Genomic DNA, 20,501 nt, shown 5'->3' on the forward strand with positions numbered 1-20,501 from the left:
TCACTTGAAAGGATCTCAACTCAGGTTTGAGCTCAATATAACCAAATTTTTCAAGATATTCATCTTCCCCGATTATTGTTTTACATGCGCCACTATCGACTTCCATACTCACATTCTTGCCTTCAATTTGCACCGATAGCGTCAAAGGGGTCTCACTTTCACCTACCCAATGAATGCTACTAATCAAATTAGAGTCATATTCACTACTCTCATCGTTATCTCTCTCTTCTACTAAGTTAACACTTCTCGTTCTACACTGGTTTGCAAAATGGCCTTTCCTTTGACACTTATAGCACGTGCTTCGAGCCGCTGGACACTCATTTTGCACATGGTTAGATCTTCCGCACTTGTTACAATTTTTAACAATTTCTCTGGTATGCTGCTTCCCGCTAGCTTTACGATTCAATAAGGCGTGCCCTAGGGGCTCACTATCCCCCTGCCTTTTCGGTTGCACATAGTTAACACTGTGATTCCCTTTTAAGCGCGATTCTTCGGTATCAGCTAATTCCATTCCTACCGCAATTTTGAAAGCTTGGTCGAAGTTCAAATCTTCTGATAGAAGCCTCCTACGTATTTTGACGTTATTGATCCCTATGATGAATGCATCACGGAGGGCATCCGACAGGAAGTTTCCAAAATTGCAGGTTTGAGCTAAATGCTTAAGTGCTACTGCATATTCGGAAACCGGCTCGTTGAATTTCTGTTTCCTCGTGTACATCTTATACCGTTCAGCAGCAACAATTACCATAGGTTTAAATTGGTAAAGGAGTTTTTCAACGATTTCGTCAAAAGTCTTGTCGCAGTGATCCTCTGGACTAAACAATGAGTCCAAAATCTGGAACGTATCGTTGCCCATGATCGTTATGAACACAGCCGATTTCAGATTTTCTGGAATTCCGTTGGCCAGGAAGTACATCTTAATACGCTTAATGTACACCTCGAAATCATCACCTGGTGTGAATGGCTCCATCCTTCCTACCGAAGTCATCTTGGAATTTGTTTCACTACTTCCCAACAACGTCTGTGCTTTAGAATGTTGTGGGATGGACATTTTCCACACTTTCCTCGATCACGTTTTTTTTGCACACACGTGGGTTACTTAACCTCGTCGCCAATATCTGTTGTGTATCGAATAATTAAAAGGCACAGTTTAGTTTCCACCTCTTTATTCTACGACTGTCTCTCGAGAACTGACTCACGCATCGTTTACAGGAAACTTCCTTACACACTAGTTCGCTACCAACTTAACAACTAACAATAGTAATAATTTATAATATAACATTTTGTTTCAAGATAATCATAGGGTTCTGTATTAGTACACATATATATCAATTGGCAGCAAGGTTACCGCTGCGTCCATTTACAAATTGGGTCGCCGAGTTTCGCAAGAAGGTAACGGCTCATCGTCAAGAACCCCGTCGCAGGACACGATTGCCTCTTGCATTCCGGCACTTTTGCCTGCTAAACGTAAAGGACGACAAGGCCTGCGCGCCCAAACGTAAAACCACCCGTTTCTCGTGGTCACGGATTCAGTAAATCGAAATACCCATGGCTCTCCCGGCTCCGAAGCCCGCAAAATATAGCTCATCTTACTCGCCTGCTGCACGTTTCATCATCGTCGTTCGCTGGCTGTCGCCATCGCTCATTGTTAAGCCGTTATCACCACCGCACCCGGACCGAAATAAATTTGTACAAAAGGTAGGACCGGCTTGTACCTTATTCAGGACCACCCCTACTTCTACAACGCCCTGGGACTCTGAACTCTCATGCCAGGAATCGGAGCTTAGGCAACCTTTCGAGGTGAGAGCCTTATACTATGTATACGACCGCGCGAACTGGGTCGCTTACGAGAAGACAGACTCGGACTCTCGCACCAGATCATGATTACACACCCGGCCAACTAATGACCAAAATTCAGGTCGCTGAGCGCTGTATTCCTCGCTCAAGTGGTAAGCCTCCATCTCGTGCCACCCACTAGTGGAATTTGGATGTCAGTCAAGCCATCAAAGATCGCCGCAAAGGACGCTGAGAACTGAAAAAGACTCCCGTCGACCACCCTACGAAGGAAAAGATGGTGACAGAGGTACATCGATTACGCCGCTTGGCCAATGCTTCGAACACCGAGCTTTGGATGAGAGTGAACGCTCTCAGCCACGAAAAGAAACAAGTCGATTTCTATCTTGCAGTGAGCGAAACCACAACAGTTGAACTTCAGGAAATTGCTTAAGAACTCGACAAACACTTCAACTAAATGTCCTTGGACACTACCCTCCCACAAACTTTCTTAGCACGCTGTAAAAGGCCAATCCATCCCATCCACTTGGAAAATGGCCCAAAGAGGGTTGACACTCTCCGTACGGCGTAAGACTTCCGGCCTATTAGTCTGATTACCTGCGTAGGGAAATCTATGGAACGGATGGTCAACACACCGTCAGGTCCTAGCGGACAATCAGCATGCCTATATAACTATACTGAACATAGTCAAGGCATACAACACAGTCTTCCGCAAGGGGCTCTCCGTCAGCTGACTACCTCGGAGTCTCCGCAAACGTAAGGGATATACTGCAAGGACTAATAAACCGTGTCTTCCGAGTAGGAGTCGCCAGTTTGTAGTCCGGAATGTTTGAGAAAGAAAACGGTGTCCCCCAAGGATTCATCCTCAGCGTCGCTTTTTTCCTTGTCAATATGAACTCCATCTTTTCATACCCGCCGGAGGGAGTTTATGTCTTCGTCTATGCCTACATCATAATCGTTGTGGTGGGGAGATCGATCGCTCGTGTTAGGATAAAGCTCCAAGCTATCGTAAATGTCAGAATATAGGATAGATTTAACACAACTGCAACCAAGTGCTCAGTAACCAACTGTTGCAACTCCTATCACCTATCCACTAACAGACCGATGAAATTCGGAGAGGCACATATTCCTCCGAGGACGAAAATTCCTGCATATAACGCTGGACAGCCATCTCACTTTCGTAGTGCACTTCCGGATAATCAAACGAAACTGAGAGAGTCCAATATTCGACCTGAAAAACGGAATTGAAATAACAAGCCTCAAATTGCGCGAAGTATCATCGCTCCTCTGTACAACGGACAACTCAGCTAATTTCTAACATACTGCCGAGCAGCCCCACGATGCTCTGGGATTCCTTAAAAGGACCTCTGGCAGCAATAGTGCCCTCCTTTAAACTCATCAACATATATTTCGAAACTACAACAGCGCAGATCTTCTAGAACTAGTTCACCTCCACAGGACTCTGGACCGTTTCTGGTATATGAAAAGCCCGAACATCATCCAAGTCACTGTGAACAGGCTCTTCTTCGGTAGTCGCTCAGGGTAGATTCCAAGAGCAAATGAATCAATGATTCCCAAACCTCGTCCGGATCTACATGTGCTCAAACCGGAAGAACGGGGCGGGCTGAAGATCTTTGGAACAGGAACTTGCTTGATCTTTCGCCTCCTCCCAAGCTTCTCCGTTTTCTCGACAGAGCCACAGCTTTAATTTGCAATGAGACCAGAAGGAATTCATGTATTGGTTTAACCCATTATTGCCCAACCTATTTTTCACACGCAGCACAAATTGAGTTTTCCGATTGGAAAAAATGATGTGGTCATTCCAGTGAAATTAATTTCCTACTAAGAGTAGCTGATACAATAAGGAACAATCAGTGAAAATTTCAGATTGATCGATTAATTAATTCCTGAGATATCGTGGTCGCTGCGAATGAACTTTTCAACAAAATACAATTCCGAGATAATCGAGTTTTACTGTCGCTGCAGCGAGTCAACGGTCTAGCTTATCAAACACTACGCACCGCCTACGAGTGGTCAATGGGTAGCGGTCTATGAATCGCTGTAAATCAAGTTTTAGTATTCCGATCTTAATGAAATTTTGAGAAAATTTTCCTCAGCGTATGTAGTTTGAGAATATCTAATTTCCAAAAATTCGATTTTTTTCATCATGACAAAAATGTGTAACCCCTTAAGGGAAAATTGAATAAAAACAAAACATAAACACCGGTTTAACCACTCTAACTTCTCTAAACGTATTCTGTAAGAGTATATGAACAATATTAACTCATTGATAATGCCTGTTCTGCGTTATTCCTTAAGTAATAGGAGTTATTCTTAGCACCTACTATATATAGTAGGTTGGGCAATAATGGGTTAATACTACAACCAACTGACTTGAATTAGTTGAGTGTCTCATCCATTTTTTTTTCTGAATTCTGCTACTCACCTCTTTTAAACGAAACCACCACTGTTGGATTTGAATCGAAATCAGCCTGACCATGAATGCGATGACGAGTTAACTACTTTCAAATGCAATGGTTTTATTCATCGGATCATTGCCTACACTTCTCTTCTGATCTTTCACCCGCGGACAACAAACACTTTCCACTTCACTTCGCACCTTGAACTATCATTCTAGCTAAGCTGCCAACATTCTGACGGGTGGCTGGTGACTTCATTGCATAGCCATAAGGAAGGTAAATAAAAATGTGCACGCGATCACCATGGTTAAGTGCTGTGCACATTAAATGGTACAGTATGTGGCAGTAGGCTTTGAACGACAGAGCGGCGCAAAACCGTTCACGGCGAAGGCTAAGGTCAATGGAAGAAGCTGGCAACGTTGCGCAATCGCAAGAAAAACAAGAACGTGAGCGCTAGCTCGGAAAGCGGGATGGATTCATACTAGTTTGGCACGATCCGTTTGCAGTTGGGCATTGTTCTATGGGATGGTATGTTTTGAGCTTTCGACTAAACTATAATTCCGATGATGATGATGGACCCAAATCACGAGACAAAGGACAACGACAGCACTTTGCGGCTCTTTATCGTACATCGACGTATTAATGGTGCAGTGAACTTCACACATTTTTCCGTCTTCGTTCGCCAATCACGCCTCTGCATCCCCGGGTGCGTGTGTGTGTGTGTACCCAACACGACGGACGGATTGTTTGGTTTTCTAATTATAGTACTGTTGGTGCACGCGGTGCATATCTCGGTTTTGTGTTTTTACTGCTGGCCCCGACATACCCCGGATTATCAATATCAGTGAAGCGCGAAACGTTACATTTTGGAATCACGCCATATGCACATAGATTGTTCGTACCAATGGATGGCTAATGTCGGTGGTGAACTGTTACACATTTCAAGCTTCAAATCGGTTTGATTCGGCAAAGGAAAAAAAGTAAAAACATGTTTGTTTTGCAATAATATTAGTTGTGTACTAATCTATTGCTTCTGACTTTTGCCATTTCAGACATCAATATCCTCCATTTTAGATATTTAAGCATTCGGAAAATATCCTGAAATGAAGTGAAATCTTCAGAAAACATCTTCATCTCTTAGAATCTCTTGAAATCTTCTGAAGCCATCTTAAATTTCTTTTATATAGAGCACTAGTGTCAACCCGTCGCGGCTTGCTGCGACTTTCAACGAAGTGGGCGAAGCGCCATCTGGCGGGCCTATAATCCCCAACCAATAAGCATAAGCATAAGCATAAGAGATCGCCCGTAGTTGCTACTCCGTTATTGACCAGAACCAAATTAGGTTGCAAAATGTTCATTGGAACAACATGTTTGGGAATAACATGATGAGCCACATTGTACAATCTATTCTGATCCCTGCATGCTGATCAATACCGACGCCGGCCACGTCCGCATGCAGATCTTCTGGGTAAGGAAGGAATGTTAGTCCGATACATGTTGCTACTAGAGACCGAGGAATCCTCTGCATCTCCACAGGTATCACGGGAATGGGAGAGTTGTTAGTAAGTGTGCCAATAGCGTTGTCATGCAATAATTGCTCTGGGCAGCCGGCTGCCGAGAATTTGGGAAATTTATCATTTGTTGTATTAATACGATTAGCAAAATAAGCAACTTGAACTCCGGAAAGCCGGCTATGAGGAGCACTGCTTATATTTCTTAATAATATTCAATCACGCGACGAATTTTTTCATGGTTTCTATCGTGTCGGTGCTGATTTTACCCGGCGATCGTTTGAATAAAATGAGGAATCTTATACAGAAGGTTCATCAGACTCTTCCATAGGTGTCGCGAAGTTGGTGTTCTAGGATTCGCTCCATGCAAGCGATGCGACCTGTACATAGTTTATTAGGTAGTAGTTTAGTAAGTTTTCGAGAACACGATCGCTCGAAAAAGAAGATCTTGTTTAGTTTTTGGTTCTTTTCAAACTCTGGGTAGCCGGCTACCGAGAGTATCCTATGTTTTCTAAACAAAAGCAATTTCAATTCCACACAGCCGATCGTGGGAGTATTGCCTAGAAAAGCTAATCTTATCTGCATAATAGGCCGGATCACTATTTATTGCGACATTATTTAGACTAATTTCGCTATACCTTCTCCACAATATATTTTTTGGATTGCAAACTATCGGGTGATAACACGTTATACACACAAAGAGTTATGATAGCTCGAGATGTTATAAATCAACGAAAGTATTTTCTATTTCTAGTATCGGATTGTTTGCGAAATACACGTATACGAACGATTATATCAAACATTAAAGGGAAATACAGATGATCGTTAACTTGATGCACGAGCTTGCCACCAATAACGGAACTGGAAATTAGATTCATTAAAACAGACGCGGCGAATTTTCAGTACGTATTGACCCGCGATCATCGATACTAGTCAAATTAAAGTCTTATTGGAGCTGATTTCCCAACAACTATTCATTTTTACGGTATTGTTTTCTCCGCTAGATCTGTTCGCACCCTCTCATTCCGTTACTATTGGCAGAAGGCTGATAGCACTCAGTCGTCGCCGGTCTATGGACCAAATGCCATTAATAATCTTAGACTCGCGTGGAGGCATGAGATAGAATTGAAAGCTAACCAATGAACATGACAGCAAAACACTTATTCTTCGTGCTGACATAACTGAAGATAATTGCTTACCGGTCCCCGATTCCTCTCGCGAATTGTCAATTCTCAAACCTCATAACATGATTGAAGTCATCATTCCACTCAAACAAGGCCATGTGTTTTCCCTAAGCACATTGAATGCTCTTTGGATCAGTTCCCCCGTTGGTAAAACAAACCCTAAAGAAACATAGAAATTAGTTTGCTCAGTTCAAAGAAAAGTTTGCCGACCGGCAGATACGTGTTCCCTTACAGTGCCATCACATCAACGAACACCCAAAATTTACATGCGACAAAATATCTTCAATCCAGAATATTAAAGAATCAAAACCTCTACTCATTCACAAAAAAATAAGAAAGTAAAAAAAAAACAGTTGAATATCCAAGACGGCTCCAAAGATGAATGACGCCTATGAAACACCCCCATAAAAAATAGGTGACAAGGGACGCGGACGAAATTAGCTGAGTTTGCCACCTATTTTTCGGGCGAAGAATTTGGGGGCGGCACCTGGTAGTCGCTAGTCGCTGGTGAAACGCCAATTATTTGAATATTCTAATCTTTCTGATTGCAGTATCTTTTTTCACTTTTCGGATTGAATTTTTTTCTCTGAAAAACCATTTTTCACTATTTTTAGAATATACACTGTGTTTCTAGATGTTTTCTGTGCACTTTTATTGTCCTTGCATCGGGAATCGACGGCCCGTAATGCGAGGAAAAGATATTTTTTTCATTTACCGGAATTCGATTTTCACAAACTGTCACCACTCGCGTCAATCAAAAATATGCCGAAAAAGCTTTTATAAGCCACTTCACCTTGTATAATCGTTAAATTGCAACCTTATTGACACTTTCGATAACCGGGGAGGCAGTAAACTGCGCCGAAAATAATGAAAATTAACCGACTCGAAGGGAGCTCTACAAGAGTCAACCGCTCGCGACGAAGATACACACTCGAATCTATGATTCCCAACCAATAGCACACAAACACGCTCCATAACAAATGCCTACTATGTTAAATTTTTACGGCAATCTTGCGATATCCTTCTGTAATCTTTTGAAATCATCTTAAATTACAATTTTAATTAAAGCATGGGGAGTACGAAGAATAGAGCGCCAGTATCTTCACAGTGATTTGTAAAATGATTGTTTATTAGACTGGTTCAATTTTTGACTTTTAGCTCCACCAGGCTTTTCTGATTCCTTTTATGGTCCTTAGTAATTGTGCAAATTTTTTTACCGATTGGTTGTGTCTACGGACCCTCCAAAAATTTCAAACTTTATATAGAAATTTGTATGGAAAATCGGTTAACATTGAAAATAAATTCTTAAAAAATCACCTCATCATTCAATAAATCAGAACACTATATATTTCTAAAGGTATTCTTCTACTGAATACATTCGGGGAACATTGCAAGTTTATGAAAATTCGTTGAGAAAAGTTATTAACAAAAGAAGCAACAAGTGGACTTCAAAACAAGTGGATGTTCCACGAATGTGTTCAGTAGAAGCTTACCTTTAGAAATATATAGCGTTTTGATTAATTGATTGATAAGGTGATTTTTTAAGAAATTATTTTCAATGTTAACCGATTTTCCATGCAAACTTCCATATAAACTTTGAAATTTTTGGAGGGTTCGTAGACACAACCGATCGGTACCAAAATTTGCACAATTACTAAGGGCCATAAAAGGAATCAGTAGAGCCTGGTGGAGCTAAAAGTCAAAAATTGAGCCAGTCTACTATACTACTTTATAAAAAACACAAAGTTAATTGATCGGGCCCTTTTTTAGCTTTAAAATTAAAATACTTTTGCCGCTACCTAGACAAAACAGGGCAATTAAATCACAGAGTTGTGGAATCCAGGTTTATGCCTTCTGAGAAACACCCAACACGGAGCCGGGCTGCGTAGAACTTACCTCGTTGACTGTCTGACGGCGAAAGAGGACTTCTCTTCACTTGATGGTCGCTGCTGTCCGTTCTGGTGTTGCCATCGACTTTGTTGCGTGCTCGTTGCGCACGATGAATATATGTGTATACCTTGGGCCTGCGGTGACAGCTAAGCGAGGGGAACAATGTGGGATACAATCTAAAGGTGGTACCCCACATCTCACTCCTCCTTCAAAAAGAACACGTCAGTGGAGAAAAATGAAGGAGTGGGAGGCGGGCAGAGATCGCTTGCGCGCCAACCATTCAGGATTTTCGTTCTCGTGGCAAGGGAAAGGTTTCTTTTACCTTTAAGTTTCTTTTTTATTAGGACTGATTTGAATTATACATCATCAATGGGTTAAACGGGTTCTAAAGATCTTGTTGTAGTCTGTAATTAGAAAAACTGGTTTACTAATCATTCTTTGCAGCTGTATTAATTGCTTACCTGCGCATTCGTCTCTTCTTGTACCACGCGCACGTACTTGTCCAAGTACGCAGGTGCCTTCCTCGGTCTCGTCGGATGTACACGCAATTCCGCTTGTATCTTGTGGTTTTCGTGGGTGGGGCTTCGCCAGTCTTTTACTCTTTTTGTTTGCGTGACATGTCGCTTCAGTAGCTTGCCATCGTCATTTGTAAGTAAAAGGCTCCCTTTCGACTGCTCGAGCACAGTGTATCTTGTTGAGCCGAATCTGCTGTCTCCTTTCGAACGAGACTGTTGTTCTACGATTACGCAGTCCCCGGGAAGGATCCGACACTCTCGAGCACAACGACGTTTATCTTCGTGTTTCTTGGCTTTCAGCTTGACTTCTCGATCTCTTTTGTCTAGTAGTTCGTTATCGTGTTCGACCTTGGTACGATTTAAGAGGGGAAGACTTCGTTTTATTCTCCTTCCCGAAAAAACTTCTTCGGGGGGGCACTTTAGTAATTGTGTGAGCGGCTGCATTGTGCGCGCGGATGGCGGCATTAAGTTCTTCCATATGGTTGGTTCCAGAAGACACGGCAGCAGCCATAGCTTTGTTTATCAGTTTCATGGAGTTCTCCACGAGCCCGTTTTGCTGGGGGAACAGAGGAGTCGAGTATAAAATCCTGATACCTCGCTCGGCGCAGTAGATTTTGAATTCCTCTCCACAAAACGGGGGCCCGTTGTCAGTTTTGATTGTCTTGGGAAACCCTTCCTTATCAAAAATTTCATCCAGAATTTTCCGGGTGTGTTCGAAGCTCGTGGACTTCACTGGATGAGCCATAATGTACCTTGATCGGTATTCCACAAGAACCAGAATACTGATTCCACCAAATTTCGCATAAGGCCCATTAAAATCAAGGGCGATCAATTCCCAGACCGTTTTAGGAGCGAAAATACGCTCCATTGGCGTGCATTTTTCCGGTTTGCCATTGGTAGCACATGTCCCACATGATTCAACCCAGCTTTCAGCGTCTTTAGGCATGCCGGGCCACCAGACACGCTCTCGCAGGATGCTTTTCAACTTTGCTGTTGATGGGTGTCCCTCATGTGCAACTTCCAGTGTTTTTCTGCGTAGCGCTTCTGGGATAACCGCGCAACCTTGTTTCACTAAGATTCCATCTTTGAAGTGGAGGTCGTGTGAAATAATTTGGTATCTGTGCAGCTGTTTTGGCCAATAACCGGTATCCAAAGCATGCGGGATTTGTGATAAGATTTCATCAGCTTCTGTTGCTTTCCGTATTTCGTCCTCTGTTACAAATCCTACGGCGTTTGCTTCAATTTTAGCGATTTCCCAAGCGCTTGCTTCTTCATCGAATGGATCGTCTTTTCCATTGTACAGTCGCGAAGATGGGTCTGCGATGTTGAATTTTCCTTCAACGTATTCTACTACGTAACTGTATGGACTGAGTCTTAGAGCCCATCCATCCGCTCGAGTGAGCGCCCTTTTGGAGATCTCACGGGATCTGTTTAACAGGAATTCCACACCTTTTGCGTCGGTTCTAAGAGTAAAATGTCTCCCAAGTAGGTAGTAAGAAAAATACTCTACGGCCCAAACAGCGCTAAGTGCTTCTCGTTGGTTTTGGGCGTATTTTCTTTCGGTGGGAGTCAATGCCTTTGAGGCGAAGCTGATGATGCGCGGTGTAGAATTTTCGTTCTCTTGGACGAGAACCGCTCCGAGGGCAGTAGGTGATGCGTCCGTGTACAAAATTGTCTTGTCTGCTTCGGCGAAATATCCCAGGGCGGATGTAGACTTCGCTATTTGTCGTTTAGTGGCTTCAAATGCTGCTGCCTGATGTGCTCCCCAATTCCACGTCTTGGTAGTGGCTACCTCCCACAGCGGGCCAGTCAAGTCTGAAAAGTTCCCGATGTATGGGCTAACAAATGATGCCAAACCTAAGAAACTTCGTAGTTCTGAAGCGGTAGCAGGCTCACGAAAGTTTAGAATATTTTTTACTTTTGAATCATCAATGTGGAAACCTTGTTCGTTCAGTTCATGCCCTAGAAATTTAATACGGGTCTTGTCGAATTCGCATTTAGCCGTATTCAGGGTAAGATTATTAACTCTCAAGATTTGCAGTACTCTAGCAACCGTTTTGTGAAGATCTTCGAGAGTTTTCCCAAAAACTAGGATGTCGTCAATGTAAATTATGACATTTTCGACGTTTTCCAGTATTCTAGACATCTCACGCTGAAACACTTCCGGTGCGCAGTTCACCCCGAACATTAGTCTTATGAATCTGTACATCCCGTTTTCGGCCAGGAACGTAGTTAGGTCTCGTGATTCTTTAGACAGCTCCAGGTGATAAAAGGCGCTAGTAAGGTCTAGTTTCGAAAAAAATTTTGCTCCGTGAAGTTTTGTTTTCATCTCCTGAATCAGCGGTAAGCGAAAATATTCGCGTTTAATTGCTTTATTGGGCGCCCTCATGTTGACGACGAGCCTGAAATCATCTTTACCCTTTGATACTGCTGACATGCCGCTAATCCATTCTGGCGCTGAGGTAACTTTTTCTATAATCCCCCGCTTTTCCATTTCTTGGAGTCTAGCTCTAGCTCCTTCTCTAAAAGCGGCTGGTACGTTATAGTAGGCATTCTTTTCAGGGGGAACGGATCGGTCGATGCTAAATTTTACCCGTACGCCTGGCATCTTTGGGAATACTTCCAACTTGTCCGTCTCGAAAGTGTTAACTGAGGACACTTTTAGAAGTTTCATTTCGCTAGCAGTGACTCTGCCCAATAACGATCGACGACCACAAGGTACTACTAAGAACTCAACTGAAATCGCAGGGTTGTTTGTACCGGCCACTGCAACTTCCGCTTTGAAAGCGCACTCGATCTTCATGGGCTGTTCTGAAGCATAGGCCCGCAAGTTCAGGGTTTTGGGGTCCTCAATTTTATTGATAATTAACTGACCATTTCTTCTGTCATTTTGTAGTTGCTTCCAGTGTTTCACGCCAATTATGTTTACGTCTGCTCCTGAGTCGATAAGAAACTCAAGTGGGCTCGACGAATTTAAGGTGCAGCTGATGAGTACGTCGCTGAGGGAGAGTGCGTAAGCATTCTGGGAGAAAGTACGATAGTGATACAAATAATTTGTATTACTTCAGAGTCATTGAGCAATGTAAAAGGGGGTGAGGGGGGGGGGGGATCTCTGAGCAACAAACGTTCATGAACGTGTCTTCGTATTTTGTTTGATTCGCGTAATATGTTATGATACAAAAACACTTTAATCTATTTTAAAATTCACTCACCGTTCTTTTTTATTAAAAGAGTTTCACAAAAAGCTTTCTTCTTTTGTTTAGTTTTGTTTCTCTTATTTTGTTTTTTTGTTTTGTTTATTAAAAATAGAAGTGAAATCATACCTACTCATCTTCCTCTGATGTTTTCCGTGGGCTTCGTTGGTCTACTCGGTTTACTTGCTTCTTGCGACAAGCCGCGGCGAAATGGCCCTTCCGGCCACATTTGCGGCAGTCTTTGTCAATTGCTGGACAAGGTGCTCCGTGATGCGCCTGTCGATCACAGCGTGAACATCGACTCCGTTTACCCAATGTACGTGCTCCAAGATCCAGTCGTTTTCTTGGTGGGCCTCTGTCCATCCTGTCGTCTCGGGAATTATATCTGTTTCCATCTGGCTCATTGTGGTAACGTTTAGGAGTTTTGGGGGTTGTAAAGTTGGTGACTGCCTGGACCTCTGCACTCGAAGAGCATGCCTTTACCTCGGCATCTAGGGCTTCACTTCTTGTAGCTGACTGCACGATTAATGAGGTATCATGACCATATGTTCGGGCTGCCTTTGCCAGCTCTCGGTTAGCCATTCCTTTTAGGAGTTGAGATCTAACAAACCGGTCTTGGTCTGCTTCACTATACCCGCATAAGCGCACTTTTGCCATGAGGCGAGCGTTAAATGCCATCGTCGATTCGTTCTGTCCTTGCTTCATGGCCGCGAACGCTTCATGTTCTGCAGCTGTGTCCGTCATGCCGCGGAAGTAGTTGCTTATGTTTGTTACAATTTTGTTGTAGCAGTCTGCGTCGTCCAGGCTTGGTCGAAGATCGGCAGTTCGAACAATGCTTTGCAACTAGCATATATTTTCTCATCACAATGCTATATTAAATCACAAATTCGGAAAGAGAATGCCTCACTTCAATCCTTCTAACGTCTCATACTTATCTGATATCTCTGAAGCTATTCTGGTGGTTGATTTTAACCCATCCAATCCGTTATACGATTGTCATTAGTTTTATCGGATTGATTTGGACTGGGATTCGATTAAACTTGGATTAGAATTGAATTTGGATTGGATTTGGATTGGATTGGATTTGGATTGGATTTGGATTGGATTTGGATTGGATTTGGATTGGATTTGGATTGGATTTGGATTGGATTTGGATTGGATTTGGATTGGATTTGGATTGGATTTGGATTGGATTTGGATTGGATTTGGATTGGATTTGGATTGGATTTGGATTGGATTTGGATTGGATTTGGATTGGATTTGGATTGGATTTGGATTGGATTTGGATTGGATTTGGATTGGATTTGGATTGGATTTGGATTGGATTTGGATTGGATTTGGATTGGATTTGGATTGGATTTGGATTGGATTTGGATTGGATTTGGATTGGATTTGGATTGGATTGGATTGGATTTGAATTGGATTTGGATTTGGATTGGATTTGGATTGGATTTGGATTGGATTTGGATTGGATTTGGATTGGATTTGGATTGGATTTGGATTGGATTTGGATTGGATTTGGATTGGATTTGGATTGGATTTGGATTGGATTTGGATTGGATTTGGATTGGATTTGGATTGGATTTGGATTGGATTTGGATTGGATTTGGATTGGATTTGGATTGGATTTGGATTGGATTTGGATTGGATTTGGATTGGATTGGATTGGATTTGAATTGGATTTGGATTTGGATTGGATTTGGATTGGATTTGGATTGGATTTGGATTGGATTTGGATTGGATTTGGATTGGATTTGGATTGGATTTGGATTGGATTTGGATTGGATTTGGATTGGATTTGGATTGGATTTGGATTGGATTTGGATTGGATTTGGATTGGATTTGGATTGGATTTGGATTGGATTTGGATTGGATTTGGATTGGATTTGGATTGGATTTGGATTGGATTTGGATTGGATTTGGATTGGATTTGGATTGGATTTGGATTGGATTTGGATTGGATTTGGATTGGATTTGGATTGGATTTGGATTGGATTTGGATTGGATTTGGATTGGATTTGGATTGGATTTGGATTGGATTTGGATTGGATTTGGATTGGATTTGGATTGGATTTGGATTGGATTTGGATTGGATTTGGATTGGATTTGGATTGGATTTGGATTGGATTTGGATTGGATTTGGATTGGATTTGGATTGGATTTGGATTGGATTTGGATTGGATTTGGATTGGATTTGGATTGGATTTGGATTGGATTTGGATTGGATTTGGATTGGATTTGGATTGGATTTGGATTGGATTTGGATTGGATTTGGATTGGATTTGGATTGGATTTGGATTGGATTTGGATTGGATTTGGATTGGATTTGGATTGGATTTGGATTGGATTTGGATTGGATTTGGATTGGATTTGGATTGGATTTGGATTGGATTTGGATTGGATTTGGATTGGATTTGGATTGGATTTGGATTGGATTTGGATTGGATTTGGATTGGATTTGGATTTGGATTGGATTTGGATTGGATTTGGATTGGATTTGGATTGGATTGGATTTGGATTGGATTTGGATTGGAAATGGATTGAAAATTGATTGGATTTGGATTGGATTTGGATAGAATAGTCGTGGATTGGGATTGGATTGTGATTGAAACTTGATTGGGATTGGATTAGGATTGGATTGGGATTGGATTGGATTGGATTGGATTGGATTGGATTGGATTGGATTGGATTGGATTGGATTGGATTGGATTGGATTGGATTGGATTGGATTGGATTGGATTGGATTGGATTGGATTGGATTGGATTGGATTGGATTGGATTGAATTGGGATTGGATTGGGATTGGATTGGGATTGGATTGGGATTGGATTGGGATTGGATTAGGATTGGATTGGGATTGGATTGGGATTGGATTGGGATTGGATTGGGATTTGATTGGGATTGGATTGGGATTGGATTGGGATTGGATTGGGATTGGATTGGGATTGGATTGGGATTGGATTGGGATTGGATTGGGATTGGATTGGGATTGGATAGGAATTGGATTGAGGTTGGATTGCGTCAATTTTTATCTGTTGGAACGGCATTTAAGTAACAAGGGAAGGTGGGAAGTATATTTTTCAACATTAGGAGCCACAGTAGGAGTTGAAGGAAGAGTTTAAAAAGTTGCATCGTAAAAAATTATACATTATATAAAATCAAAAATAAAAAGTGCATTGTCTTGCTGGCTGAACCGAGCTTCGAACTCGCTATGATCTTATCACCAATCAGAACTTCTGTATTTGTGGGACATCATCCATAACGAGTGGATTAAACATAATATGCCACGCTAAACACGAAAGTTAAAAAAAAGAAGTTACGAATAAATACAATTCCTCTACATCTCCCCAAAAAGTGTTTGGATCGGTAGGCGATTTGTACATTTAACCTAATAAGACAAAAAATTCTTGACTTATCAAGCAATCCATGATTTGCGCCCCTCATGGGTTCATCATATACAATCCGTTCCAATTCATCTGTATTAATAGGTAAAAAGAAAAGTACTCATGTTTGGATGGAGTGAAGATTCGAATTGATTGCTTCAACTCATGATACTACCATGAGCATACATACCGAGTGGCAAATCGACACAGAACTCGACAGAACTCAAGATAACTGGCAAAAATGGGTCAAAAGAGAATGTCCACCAGGCAATGCCCCGTTGTCGACCATGGGCAATAACAATATACAACGAGCGGGAAGTGAAAGTTTTCTTTGTCAGATAATGCGAGTTTTATTTTTATACCGTATATTCAACTAAAAACCGAAATAAAACTATAAAACAGCACGTAAAGGCTGTTTGAAAAATATTTTCCGACCACGATTTCCGTCATGACTGTAGCTAAATATAAAATTAATCTTTTTTCTTCAATAGAATGAAATAAATCAAATTTCGTAACAACAGTGCCTACACAACGATGGAAAAATAAATGTATTTCCCATTTGAACTTGACATGTTAACCGCGCGCACCAAACAAACGCTCAGTTGAATCATCCTCCCGGTCCGCGCGGGGTACGTACGTATGCCATATGCGGTATCCTACGTCATTCGCATAAGCTCGCTAAAGGCAAACCCCGTGACACAACCGTTATATGCCTTCGAAGATTTCTTTTTCTTTTGACACCATTTCACTCATTCGAGGCCTCATTCCTCGAGCGGCGGCAAGCTCTCGATTTGGCGAAGAAATTAAAAGTTTACATCATTACCTGAACCGCGCTCATTTCATAACTCTCTAAACTTTTTTTTTGCTACCCCGCGCTTTTTTATGGCGACTCCAATTCCGGTTTCTCGAACCGAGCAGGCTCTGCCTCAGATGCGCATTTTGAAGTTAAAGCTGGAATCGGTTTCGTCAGGCGGAGTAGGTAGGTACGTGAACCAACGGATCAGACCCGATGTGCAGCGGATTTATGGAGCTTAATCAAACAATAGCCTCTCCGTTACCGTCAGTTTCCCCCCCAGAAAAGGGGTATCCAAGCATGTCGGTCGGGAACAACGGAGTTGGTGGAGTCTGGCGAAAATGTAGACTGAAGAAGAAACTGCTATTTTCAGCGCACTACCAACCGACGCCGTCCAAACACTAACGGTACTTTAGTGTGTTCTTTGCGTCTCTTTCTTGACCGATGAGCAGTAGTAGGCTGATGGTTTGATTGTTGTTGTTTTTAATTTTATTTCCTTCATGTTTTCACTCCCACTTTAACTTGCTGTAACCTGCTTGCTCGGACTTCAACTCGTTTCAAACTCGTAAACATTTTCCCCCAGCATGGCGGGCTACCTAGTTTGTTGCTTACTGCCCCAACCCACGCCATAGGAGGCAGTGGTAGAGAGATGTACCTACGGGACGAATGAGGATGAAGATCAAGATGCTTTGATGAGTGACGCATAGGTGACTAAGATCTAATTGGTGAGATTTATTGCACTTCAATAAATTTTTTGTTTTTTTTCTCTAAGATTTGCAGCAAGAGAATCTCTTCTCTTTCTGTACAATGCACATAATATGTTAAAAATAGTATTTGAGTCGACTCCAAGTCGAATAAGGAAGCAGGATAATTCAAATGTAATGCCGGAGGAATGGCCAAAACAGAAAACATTTAACAGCACACCAGTGCAAGTCTGTGGAACCTTGACACGAACCATGGCTGACTTTGATTGAAAGGAGCACATCAATACTCAATATGCTTTAATTTTATATGCATTCAAGTTCTCGTGTGGCGGTACAAATTTAAAAGTTAGATTTCTTGCTGTAGAGGGCTGGATAATTTTATCCAATCGTGTCATCTCTGAATTATTCTTTTTCTACCTTGATCGTGGTTGCGTTTATGTTAATAAACTTGAATATTATTGAGAGAGAGCTAAAGCTCATTTATATCCAATCAATTCTGTTGAGTATTGAGAATTGATATGAATAGAAATGAGGTGAGGTAATTTACATAAAATTGACTATTAAATAACACATGGAAGATTTCCTCTTCCCAATATATGACATCTTATCAAAATTTAAGCTGGTAACTCTTCGGTAATCGGTCCTTCAACTAACATCCGGCAACAGTGCGGCATCGAATTGAGTATCCTGTGACGCATATGCTCATATCACGAAACGAAATTTTGGAATCCATTAGAAAATTACATAAAATATCAAGTGAAGACACCTAGTAGAAACAATTACCCTTTTGGGATATCCATGTAACAAGAAAGGGAAAATTCATGAATTTCGAAATATATAGTCAACACTGAAAGGCCAAATACTTCGAACCATTCTTATCAAACTAAAATGGCCTCTTTATATCATATGATCCACACACTTTATTTTTTCTATCAAGTCTCAGCATTTTTAGCAACTTTTGCCGAGATCAGTCGAACAAACGGCAAAGTAATTTTTCGCTGATGACTTAGTAAAGGCTCTAATTGTTTGCTGAAATGCGGGAAATATGTCACTGAAAATCAGCAAATAAATTACACTTTTTCGAGATATCAGTATAAACATTTACTGATCACTCGGCTGTGCGAGAAATTTCCGATCTCAACTAAGTGTGCATTGAATGCTAAATTCAACCCTCAATAGAAAAAGAAAGATATAAGAAAGAGGATTCATATTCGAAAATGTCAGAAAACTATGAGCTGATTAGTTACGTATCAACGCTTCAATACCATCCCCTTCTGATGATTTCAAAAGGGTTGTATCATACTGTGGCAGAAATGGATTTTCCCTCATAATCGGCGGAGATGCAAATGCCCACCCCATAATTTGGGGCAGCTCAGATATCAATTTGAGAGGCACCGAATTTATAGAATACTACTTAAGCAGTACAAATCTGAACATACTTAATTTAGGAAATTACGCAACATTTGCACGAGCTGAGAGAGAAGAGGTGTTAGATGTACCTCTCTGCTCTGACAGTTTTACGCATGAGTTGACAAAGTGTCCCGAACTAAACGAGCTCGAACCGTCCTTATCTGATTATAAGTACATCGTATTTGATCATTTAAACGTCTCGCTAGATATCTTCACATATTGTAATCCCAAATCTAAGAACTGGAACCTCTACGACGAGGGCGTGGTGACTAGATTTAATGGGTATCTTCCGACGATTGAATCTCCAAAGTGACTTGGATGAGGTCGTGGATAAAACAAGCTCACTCATAGTATCGGCATACCAAAAGCGCTGTCCGCTACGAGTTTTGCGTACTCCTGCTTCAACACCTTGGTGGAGTACCGAATTTGTTCGCTTGGAATCACAGACGCAGGGACAGGTCGGAGGCCTTTAAGTTGGCTGGCAAAGCATACAGAAATGCCCTTTGATCATCTGAGGAAGTGGTTGGAAAAGCGTCTGCACAAATGTTTCAAGTCTCAACGAGATTAAATAAATTAATTTCGAAATCGAAAGACTTTCATATCAGTTCGATTAGAATTACAAATGGTGAATACTCGTCTGACTGACGAATGCAATACTGATTAAGATGTAGTACTCGACTGACTTTTTGACACACACACTTTTCAGGCTATACGACGGCCCCAGAGTTCTTTTCTGATAGTTCTTATTCTTGGACATTTGCTCGTAGAATTATGATAACCGAATCGATCAAATGGGCAATTGAAAGTTTTGTTCCGTATAGGTCTCCGGGAAAAGATGGAATCATTCCAATTCTACAAAGAGGATATGAACATTTCAAGCACATTTTGAAAAAAAAAATAATCTTGCTTGTAGTTTCGCAACAGGATACATTCTTTTAGCGTGGCGGGAAATAACTGTAAAATTCCTTTCCAAAGGTGGCCTAGTCACTTATGAGGAGGCAAAGATTAGTCTGATCTCCATCCTTCTCAAATCAGTGGAATGTTTAATCGACCACTACATTCAGGATGTTAGCTTGGGCGAGCACCCGCTGCATGAAATGCAACTTGCATTTCACAAAAGCATTCTAGTTTAGGAGTTTTCGATATTGAAATTGCTTTTGACTTTCGAATCCATTTTGGAAGCAGCACGAGGTCATGGAGTACCTTCATATATCACAAACTGGGTATACGCAATGCTTAGCGACCGACTCGTTAAGACAAGTAGAGATAAGGAAACTGAGTGTCTGCGGATGTCCTCAAGGTGGTTTGCTGTCACCACTTCCATGGAACCTTGTCGCCGATGGCTTGTTGAGGAAACTTGATGAGCATGGGTTTCCGACATATGGTTTCGCCGATGATTATAACATAATGATCACTTGTATTTTCATTAACACACTTTTTACATTTCTTACAAAAGAAATGTATAGGATTCGCTCAAACTTTGAAAACTTTTTCTGAGGCCCGGAGGGCCGAGTCTCATATACCAATCGACTCAGCTCGACAAATTGAGACAATGTCTGTATGTGTGTGTATGTGTGTATGTATGTATGTACAAAATATCATGTAATTATCTCAGCAATGGCTGAACCGATCTTAATGAAATTGGTTTCAAATGAAAGGCCTAACGTGCCCATTTGACACTATTATTTTTGTTTTTCGATATGT

The 20,501-nt window shown here is 41.5% G+C and overlaps 1 protein-coding gene across 1 annotated transcript; it reads right to left on the reverse strand.

The window, feature by feature from the left end:
* Positions 1 to 2,700: 2,700 nt before the first annotated feature.
* LOC131688371 (uncharacterized protein K02A2.6-like) lies at positions 2,701 to 13,090 on the reverse strand. Its single transcript, XM_058972579.1, has 5 exons — positions 12,692 to 13,090; positions 9,733 to 12,336; positions 9,261 to 9,662; positions 8,806 to 8,945; positions 2,701 to 2,797 (listed from the first exon to the last, which is right to left on the reverse strand). Exons 1-5 carry the CDS (start codon positions 13,088 to 13,090, stop codon positions 2,701 to 2,703), a joined length of 3,642 nt encoding a protein of 1,213 aa, XP_058828562.1.
* Between the last annotated feature and the right edge of the window lie 7,411 nt (positions 13,091 to 20,501).

The sequence above is a fragment of the Topomyia yanbarensis genome, chromosome 3 (genome assembly GCF_030247195.1).
Source record: "Topomyia yanbarensis strain Yona2022 chromosome 3, ASM3024719v1, whole genome shotgun sequence".
NCBI lineage: Eukaryota > Metazoa > Arthropoda > Insecta > Diptera > Culicidae > Topomyia > Topomyia yanbarensis.